Below are 10,913 nucleotides of genomic sequence, written 5' to 3' on the forward strand. Positions count from 1 at the left end.
ATATGAGATAATCATGATATTTAAAAAAAAAAATAAATAAATAAATTCTATCTCCACGAACTCTTATCAATTCATCAAGTTCTATCTCTATCCTATCTCTCGTCAAGACTTGCCACATCACCATTTTATCTCCATAAAATTTTATCAACAAAAAAATAAGTTTAATTTTCAACACCCCCTCTTAAACTTGATTTTGTGACTCCAAGCAAATATCGCATTTTGATGAAGTCTTCAAATTTGAGTGGCTTGGTAAAAAATATCAGCAACTTGATCTTGAGATTTTATGTATTCCACTTGCACCTCTTTTCTTGTAATACATTCTCTGATATAGTGAAAGCGCGTATCGATGTGCTTGCTTCTATCATGGAAGACTGGATTTTTTGCTAGTGCTATTGTAGAGTTGTTATCAACTCGTATCGTGGTTGCCTCTTCTTGTGGTAAACTTAACTCATTCAATAAATTTCTGAGCCAAACAGCATGACAAACACATGAAGTCGCAGCTACATACTCTGCTTCACAAGTAGAAAGTGTGACAATAGGCTATTTTTTCGACATCCAAGTAAAAGCTGTATCTCCCATAAAGAACACAAATCCTGTAGTGCTCTTTCTATCATCTATATCTCCACCCCAATCACTGTCACTATATCCTTCAAGTTTGAAGTGGTTAGATGTTGAATAAAGTAATCCAAAATCTATCGTACCTTTGTTATAGCGCAAAATTCTCTTAGCGATCTTAAGGTGGGTAGTAGTTGGATCTTCCATGTAGCGACTAACAAGTCCAACAGCATAAAGAATATCAGGTCTTGTGCATGTCAAGTATCGTAAACTTCCAACCAAACTTTTAAAAAATGTTGGATCAACTTTTTCTTCTTCATCATGCTTTGATAGCTTGACTCCACATTCTACTGGGGTATTTATAGACTTACTGTTATCCATCCTGAACTTCTTTAATATCTCTCTTGCATAACCTGCTTGTGAGATGAAGCTTCCATCTTCCCTTTGGTTCACTTCAATGCCCAGATAGTATGCCATGAGCCCAATATCAGTCATTTCAAACTCTTTAGTCATCGCTTCTTTAAATTCTCCAAACATACTTGGATTGCTTCCTGTGAAGATCAAGTCATCGACATATAGGCATACAATCAAAACATCTTTATCCTTACTCTGAATGTATAATGCATGTTCATAAGGACATTTGATGAAGCCTTTCTCTTGCAGTGCTTGTCTATTCGGCTATTCCATGCTCTTGGTGCTTGCTTTAGCCCGTAGAGAGCCTTCTTCAATTTTAGAACTCTGTCTACTTGTCCTTTAACTTCATAACCTGATGGTTGCTGAATATAGACTTCTTCTTCAAGAACTCCATTTAAAAAAGCAGATTTTACATCCATTTGATGTATTTTCCACTTATTTTGAGCTGCTAAAGCAATTATTAGTCTGATAGTTTCTAATCGAGCAACGGGAGCGAATACCTCATCATAATCAATGCCAGATCTTTGACTATAGCCTTTTGCCACCAATCTTGCTTTATATCTTTCAACTTCTCCTTTGGCATTCTTCTTTATTTTGTACACCCACTTCACACCAATCACCTTATGTCCTTTAGGAAGTGTCGTTAACTCCCATGTGTCATTCTTCTCTATCGCCTTGATTTCTTCATCCATTGCATCTTTCCACCTTTTGCTTTTTATAGCTTCTTGGAAATCTATAGGCTCGCAATCCGCAAAGAGACAAAATAGAGTAAGATTATCTTGATTTTCAGTTACCTCATAAATTTCCCGTAAGCTTCTAAAGCGTGGTACTCTTTCACTTGAAGTTGATGCAGATAAATTCTCTTGAGTACTTGATGTTGGTGTTACTAGTGGAGTAGTAGGCTCCTCTCTTGTTTGCTCTACCCTTGGTTGCTCCATCCTTAGTTGCTCCACATCTTCTTCTTCAAAGCACGGGAAAAAGTTGTAATCTTCATTTCGAGATTCCCAATTCCATTCTTCTTCTTCATTAAATATGACATCTCGGCTGATGATTGTCTTCCCAATATCTGGATTGTATAGCTTATACCCTTTTGAGTTAGCATCATAACCAATAAAAATAAACTTCTTACTTTTATCATCCAATTTGCTTCTTGATTGATCAGGCACATGAACGTGAGCTATACTTCCAAAAACTTTTAGATGAGAAATCCCAGGCTTCCTTCCGCTCCATGCTTCTTGTGGTGTCTTGCCCCACACACTCCTTGTTGGTGATCGGTTGGATAAGTATACTGCACATGCAACTGCTTCTGCCCAAAGTTCCTTTGGTAGCCGCTTGCTTTTGAGAATGCTCCTTGCCATGACAAGGATGGTTCGATTCTTTCTTTCCTCCACTCCATTTTGTTGAGGGGATCTTGGAACTGTCAAGGGTCGTCGTATTCCGTTGGCTTCACAAACTTCTTGAAACTCCTTTGAGGTAAATTCTCCTCCTCGATCGGAACACATAGCTTTGACCTCGAGACCGCTCTCCTTTTCTATGGTAGCTTTAAATTTCTTGAATATGCCGAAGACCTCCGATTTTTGCTTCAAGAAGTATACCCAAGTTTTCTGAGAAAAATCATCTATGAAAAGAATGAAATAATTACTCTTACCAAGTCAACTTGGCTTTATCGGACCGCAAACATCTGTATGTATAAGTTCAAGAGGCTTTTGAGCTCTTGAACTTGACTCCTTTGGAAAACCTTTTCTAAATTGCTTCCCACATAGACATGCTTCACATACTTGATCAGGATGTTTGATGTAAGGTAGTCCTCTCACCATCTCCTTCTTTGAAAGCAGTTCTAGTCCTCCGAAATTCAGATGTCCAAATCGAAGATGTCATAGCCAAGTGATGTCTTTGTAACAAGTTTTGAGACAGTTGACGACATCATTTTGAATATTAAGTAAGAACATTCTATTTTTTGACATAGGCACCTTAGCAATTAAGCAACCAATATGATCTTTCAAGATGAGCATACCATCTTTTAGATGAATATCATACCCTTTTGCCAAAAGTTGTCCTAAGCTTAGGATGTTGCTCTTCATATTTGGTACAAAGAAAACATTTGAGATAAATTCATGTTTTCCATTCTTCAAAAGGATGAGAATGTTACCTTTGCCTTTTACCTCAATCTTTGATTCATCTCCGAAGGATACATTACCACCAACTGATTCATCAAGCTCTACGAACATGTTTCTTTTGCCGCACATATGATTGCTTGCACCAGTGTCGAGATACCAAATTGTATCTTCTTCTCTTTTATTATCTTTATATGCTAACAGTAGGGTGCCATCTTATTCTTTCCTTTCTTCCATATAATTTACTCTTTCATATACTTTATTCTTGGGCAATCTACATTCTTTTGCATAATGTCCAAATTTGTCACAATTGTAGCACTTAACTTGAGATTTATCGTACCTCGAGTTTGTATACCCTCTTCCACGTCCTCTTGTTGAATGTTCTCCTCTTTCATTGTTGTTGTTGGAGACCCATCCTTGCTCATTAGGACGACCTCGTCCATATCCACGACCTCTTCCATGTTGACTTCTATTGTTACTGAAGCTTTCATCTTTCTTTGTCGGTTGAAGAGTCGTCTTTAGGAGTTGTTGAGTAATTTCTTCATTTATCTTCTTCTTTTCTTCATGGGCTTGTAATGAACCCAGGAGTTGCTCAATCGTCATGACTTGTAGATCCTTGGTCTCTTCGATGATGGTTGTAATGCTATCAAATTTTGAATCCAACGATCGAAGAATTTTCTCAATAATAGTTACTTCTTCTAGTTTCTCACCATTTCTTTTTAGTTGATTGGAAATGGTAGAGACTCTAGAAAAATAATCTGATACTAACTCACCTTCTTTCATACGAAGAGCATCAAATTGACTTCTTAATGTCTGAAGTCGTACCTTTTTTACTTTCTCTTCTCCTTGATATGAGACTTGGAGCTTTTCCCATGCTTGCTTGGCTGAAGTAGCACTTGAAATCTTCTCAAAACCATCCTCATCTAAAGCTTGATAAATGAGGAAGAGAGCCTTCTTGTCTCTCTTTCTTAAATCTCTCAAACTATCTTTTTCAGTTGAAGATAACGTCGAGTCGTCACGAGGCTCAACGTAGCCTTTTTCTATAACTTCCCAAACATCATGAGCTCCAAGAAGCGCCTTCATCTTGATACTCCAATTGTCATAATTACTCGCTTTGAGTACTGGAACTTGGAAGGGAATCATACCTCCATTAGCCATAGCTCTGATACCACTTTGTTGGAAACAGAAATTATGGGAGAAGAAAAAAGAATTATAGAAGAAAAAATGTGGAAGAGGAGAAATAACTCTATGTGGAAGAGGAGTAGAAGAAAATAGAAAACTCAACTTGTTCATTTATGAAAAAGAAGTACATATTTATAGGCTTATTGGATAAGCACTAATATGAGATAATCATGATATTTAAAAAAATAAATAAATAAATAAATTTTATCTCCACGAACTCTTATCAATTCATCAAGTTCTATCTCTATCCTATCTCTAGTCAAGACTTGCGACATCACCATTTTATCTCCATAAAATTTTATCAACAAAAAAACAAGTTTAATTTTCAACAGGTTGATCCATTATATTCCTCGATTGTCAGTGGAGTGTAATGTTTCGGCAGAGGGTCATTTAGAATCACCTCCAAAAATTATTGATTGACTTGTTCGGACGTTGACCCTCCGACGCTCAAGTTAGAAACAGAAGAAGAAAAATGAAAGTACTAGGAACTGAGATCAATCCCCCTCTTTCTTCGTACTTACCTGTCTTAGTGACCCTTCATATGCCCCTGTTTAATGATATTAATTGCAGACAAAAGGTATTTTTGTCTTGGCTTCTTCCGCATTTAAGGATAGATGGAGTATTCTCTTTTGTTTGCTCTTCCTCTTATTAAGTATCCATCTTTTCCTCTTTTATTATATCGGTTCATTACATTGTCAATGGCATACTCTGAGCCGGACGAGTGGCCCCCTCGACTCGCTCTCCTGCCGATCGGGCTGACCAGATGCGATTTCATTCAGACGGCCGATCGGACGCTGGTTCTTCTCTAATAGTCCCCTCTCGCTTGGGCGACGTGGTTGAGCATCTGAGCCTTGACATTGATCGTTTTGACTTTAACTTTCACTGTAATCATTAATCTGTGTCAGATGGGCACTTCCTTATCGCGGCATTAGAGATGGAAAAAATAATGGGAAGGAATTTATAAAGATGAAAGAGGACATTAAATAGATTGTTAGACCACCACGTTGTAATACATGTTTTCTTAAATAGCAGAGATTGACACTATGCAATTAGCAAATTTACTTATACTTTTACGGATTGAATAGATTAAATAATACTATGATGTAGGTAAATTTATTTGAGATGCTTCTTTTATCATTAATTGGATGGGATATAAAAATCTTATCTTTATTTGGTGATGGAAAAATATTTTCTCTTTCTCAAGATTAATCTGGACTCATTAACTACATCTAACACTTCCTTTGCTTCGTATTATCTTACATAATCATTATATGTTGTGTTGTTTTAGTAAAATTATCTCAAGATCAATCTGGACTCACTAACTCCATCTAACCCTTCGTTTCCTTCGTATTATCGTGTACTCTAAAGTTAGGGGGTTCGAGTTCTTCATTTGTTAAAGTACAGGCGTTATAAGGAAGAAAAATCAAGAAGTTTGTGTCTTTCTCATCTCTCCACGATGTCTTGGTGTATCTCACATTCGTGTTGATCTTGAGACGAGTTGACGGAGATATTAGAGGTAAATATATTTATTTTTTATCACAATTGATGTATCTCACATTTATAAAAAGCAAGTATACAGTCCAAGAAAGAGGTTGGCTAACTCATGTTTTGTATTTTCAGTGGATTCGGCTGCGCCACGACAAGGATAGCGGTCAGAAATTTCAACGATGTGAGATTTCGACTTGTGATGCGGTAATAAATGTGGAAGGATACTTTACTATTGGTGATTAAATTTTCCATTCAAACACCCTCTCACGGCTCCATCTCCAAAATTTTCCAGAAATATTATCTATCATTAATAACATGCAAAATAATAGAAGTCATACAGAAAACGAAGCTCTAGCCTTAGAATTTAGTCTTCTGGAAGACTATTCAAATTCAAGATTTTATCTCAATGTCTTCGCTCGTTTTCCTTAGACAGTGCCCGCACATAATATATAGGAGCAAATAGACACATCAAAGAGTGTGGGATTCTTGAAGGACATCGTCTGCTCAATTTACTCGTGGTCGACTTTAGGCATAAGACATTAAGACTTATGTTTAAGCTATCCAAACTTGAATATAAAAATTAGGGTATCCAAATTTGAATATAAAAATTTAATTAATAATTTTATATTTCAAAAAGAGAGAAAAATTAGTTTTATATAAAAATTATTCTTTAAATTAATATTTTATTTTGTTAAAAAAATTAAACCATCCCAAATTTGTATGAAAAAGGGAGAAGTGATTTATTTAAAATAGTATCATAGATCTAATTTTTATTCTACCTAGTACCATAAATAGACTTGAGATTTCCACCTGCCATATGCTCGCTCAGGATGCTATGATTTACCTCCCTCGTGATGACCTTGGGTCGGGTGCGGCGGGGGCACTGGAGGCGAGCGATTTCGTCTTTTGCCACATAAATAGACTTGGGACGGCCCTTCTATCCTGTTCTGCACAAGCTTCAGCTTCATGTCTATCATCTGCACCAGTCCCATCGCGTCATTTAGGTCAGCGTCGTCCAGGCTCCGCCCGCCGGCCATAATCTCATGGGCGAAGAGGCTGACTTCGAGCTCCCTGCTCTCGCGATCCTGGCGGCGGAGTTGGTCCTGCAGCTTGGCGACGCGCTGCCGGAGGAAGTCCTCCTGGTCGGTCATCTTGCGCCACCGGTACATCTCCGGCATGCTATTGAAGCGCGTGGCCACGCGAGCTGTCTCCGCCGGCGACGGCCACACCTCCGGCTCCGCCTCCGCCGCATCCTGAGGCCCGTAGACGACCAGGCACGCCTCGACGCCGCAGAGCGTGGCCAGCTCGCTCACCTTCTTCACCAGGCCCTTCTTCCGCTTCTCGAAGGTGACGCGTCTCGTGGCATCGTTGGTGATCCATGCGAGCTTCACCTTCTTCCTCCCCATGGCGGTCTTTTAATCAACTGCTAATCTATATTAATTGCTCTCCATCAATTTATACAAATTAAATTATTGTTGAATTTGGAAAAGAATCACAACGAATCCCGTCAATTAATGGAACGCCAACATGTTTCCTTTCATAGTTTCAAATTGTAATATTTCTTTCAATCTTATATATATGTTAACTATTTCCTTCCTGAATAAGAGATCATAATTTTAAATTTCAAATCTTTCTTTTTAAATCAACACAAAATTGGTTGTGGATTAGGACAACGATATTAATTAATTAAATAAATAAGCCAGAGCAATGATAATAGGAAATAATATAACGATATAAAACACTATTAAGATATGTACGTGTATCTTGCATGAATATAATTAGCATAATTAGATCAAACAAAATTATTTTATCAATCAATAGATCGAGTTCAAACCGACTTGATCGTTTCGAACTGACCCGATCTAAAATGGTCGATTCAAACCATGAAAGCTGATCAGAGTATTACTTTACTAAGTCGATGATATCATTGTCCATATAATTCAGATAAAACAAAAAAGTTTTGTTGTATTATTATTGATGCGGCCCACAGCATCTCCTTCAGTTCCTACGTGTCCCGTGGGTCAAGAGTCGTGCTGATCTGTCAGTCAAAATTAAGATGGGTCAAACATGATCCAAGAAAAAGTTAATTCAACTCAGATGTGACTTAGACCTGGTTTAACCAACTTAGGGTGCTCATCCCTGCCATGCAAGTCTGATTAAAGGACAAATCATCAATCATATCTCAATCTCAACTCCTGTCTCAACTCCTGACCCTAGTACATCTCAGTCTCAACCTCTCTCTCAATCTCAAATTTTCTCTCATTCTCGGATCCCTCTCAAACTTCTTCTCATTCTCAATCTAAGCTATAGACTTCCTCTATCTTAGACTCCCTCTCAGTCTCAATCTCAAAATCCCTCAGTCTCATACTTTTTCTTAGTCTTGATTAGTCTCAGCAATAGATTCTCTCTCGGTCCCTGCTATGATCACTAGCTTCATCACTGTCTTGGCCCCAGTCGCTGACACTCTCCCTCAAAGGTAGATCCTGACATTTTCTCCGTTTCAGATCCTGGCTTCGTATATTCCTAAGGTCACTCCACATCAATATCACATTTTTCATCTTTAAGACAGGTCTATGCCCTATACAGGCATACTAACCCTTACTGCGAATATTCTACGACACATGTATCCTGAGAATGGAGGAACAATTACAAGGTTATTAGATCTGATCTCTTAGATATCCCTACTGACACATGGTGTTGGATGGATGGAGAGACAACCATCGGTTGCCAAATCTAGTCCCCTCATCGGTTCCCGCGATGATGATATTTTAGCTGATGTGGAGATGTTTTCCTGACAACTATACAGACACTCACGAAGATAATAAAAGGGGATTCGGAATTCTCTTCAACTCCAAGAGGTTCTACTCTTCTTCTCCATCACCATTTCTATTTTGCATATCACCTCGAACAACCTTAACTTAAGGATTGGAGTGTGGCCAAGATCTGTCCCACGGCCATTCAAATTAACCCTCTCTTTGAATGAATCTCAGGTCTCCTCATCCCCTTCACCAATGATCCGAAGAGCGAGCGTACGACAACAAGTTTGTTAATTGATGGCTTGGCCATCTACATTATTTGACCAGAAGAATTATCATTCTTTGTCTAAAGTTGTCATCTTGAAGCAATATGTAGTGTGATAATTGCCCGGCGAATTCTGAACATATACAAGCAAGTAAACGTGATGAATTTAATATGTTTCACCCAATTTGTTTGGAGGATAAATAACAGTAAGATGTAAAAAAATCATAATTGCCTAAGCACCTTGTTTGAGGTTGATAATTATCTGAAAGGTTGTTCATAACTCATTACTCTAAGAAACAAAAAGGAAACGTCATATACAATAATTATTTTTTTCTGGTACTTACTCTTTGTTATAATAAAAATGATAAAACAACTATAGCTAAAAATTAAGGAGTGAGTTCATTCTCTCTGTCTTGCTGAAATTAAGACTATTCATCAAAAGTTTCAGTTGTTGTTCTTCATTACCTTGCCACAATTATACATTCTCCTGACTACTCGAGGTCCTCGAATAAAAGATACCTGCGGAGCTTTGAGGAGATCGGCGAGGTTGAAAGTGTTACGGTCCTCTTGGCAACTGATATTGTTATCTACAGCGATGAGCTAACTGACTGTTTCTTTAGCATGGCGGAGAAGATAATGGCTATAGGTTCCCACAAGGTAGTCGTCTTATAACAAAATATCAGTTACTAAACTAAGACAGCCAAATACTTATCCACAAAAGCAAAGAAATTAACAAATTGCACTTCATAGTTGGGGATTTTATGCATCTTAATTATATAGATCAAATCTGCTCTGATTGTAATTTTATGTAATCAAAGCATATAATCTATTTTTCTTTTATTCAGGAGAAGTCGCTCTGAATCAAGCTAGATGTAGCAATTTACTATGACTTAATTTGTCATCTTATAGAGGTGCTTTCTTGTAAGTATTTAAATGTAGAATGACATATTATGAGTCTTGTTAAATTATAATCTTTATGTTCAGGTTGCTTTATATCCAATGATGTAGCAAATCTGTAGCAAAGTTGGTTGAGCTCATTCTTTGCTCCTAAGTTGTAGGAGCAATTATCTCACATAAACAACTGTCATCCATCACTCTATCTTCAATTTCCACTGTGAATGCTTAATGGTATCACTTTTATAAGTAAATACAATTCTGCAACACAATGGATATAAAGTGAAAGATGAGAGAAATTCATGGGGAAAGAGGAGATGGAAAAAAGGATTGGGAGGAATTTACGAAGATGAAAGAAGACATCAAACAGAGTGTTAACCACAAACTTTGTGCGTTGTAATTCATGTCTTCTTAATTAACCGATTTTGATACTATGCAATTAGTAAATTTACTTATACTTTGGCTGGTTGATTAGATTAAACAACACTATGGTGTAGGTAAATTTTTTTGAGATATTTCTTCTGTCATTAATTGGATGTGATATTAAAATATTATCTTCATGTGTTTGGTGAGGGAAAGATTTTTCTCTTTCTCGACACCAATCTGGACTGACCAACTCCATTTAACCCTTCGTTTGCTCCGTATTATCCTAGATAAACATCATTAGTAAGACATTTCTTTCTATTTTTACAATTTATGAATTTTTATATTATTAATATCACAGTTTAATTGATTATGTATTATGTACTCCTAGGTCAGGGGTTGTCCGAGTTCTTCTACTGAAGTGTAAGCATTGAGGAAGTATAATCAAGAATTGAGTCATGACAATAAAATAGTCGATGGAAGACCAAATCAAAGCAGTAGTAGAGATGCAAGATTTTATGTCTTCTTATAGGGTTTAGGGTATATATATATATATACATATTTTGAAATTCATGTTTTAGATAAAAAGGACAGTCTAGTGCATGAAGCTCCCGCCATGTGGGGTCCCGGGGATTTGGATCGGTGTTGATATTGTAATTATATGAATTTGGATGTAGTTATTTATATTATTTTGATTGGTGTGATTTTATAATTTTGTACATATTTTAGGATATTAATTTAGTGAATTTCTATCGTTAAATTAGTGACAAAATTTTATTATTTTCAGTCGCTAATCAATAATTTTCTTACGATGATCTCCCCATCTCACAATGATCTCTCAAGGTACCTATTTTTGTTTTTCTATTATATTATTAGCCATAA

General features: G+C 36.9%; 1 protein-coding gene across 1 annotated transcript; it reads right to left on the reverse strand.

Annotated features, from left to right (window-relative positions):
- Nucleotides 1-5,992: 5,992 nt before the first annotated feature.
- LOC122039566 (agamous-like MADS-box protein AGL80) lies at nucleotides 5,993-7,159 on the reverse strand. Its single transcript, XM_042599134.1, has 2 exons — nucleotides 6,613-7,159; nucleotides 5,993-6,054 (listed from the first exon to the last, which is right to left on the reverse strand). Exons 1-2 carry the CDS (start codon nucleotides 7,157-7,159, stop codon nucleotides 5,993-5,995), a joined length of 609 nt encoding a protein of 202 aa, XP_042455068.1.
- Nucleotides 7,160-10,913: the final 3,754 nt, after the last annotated feature.

The sequence above is a fragment of the Zingiber officinale genome, chromosome 1B, assembly GCF_018446385.1.
Source record: "Zingiber officinale cultivar Zhangliang chromosome 1B, Zo_v1.1, whole genome shotgun sequence".
Taxonomy (NCBI): domain Eukaryota; kingdom Viridiplantae; phylum Streptophyta; class Magnoliopsida; order Zingiberales; family Zingiberaceae; genus Zingiber; species Zingiber officinale.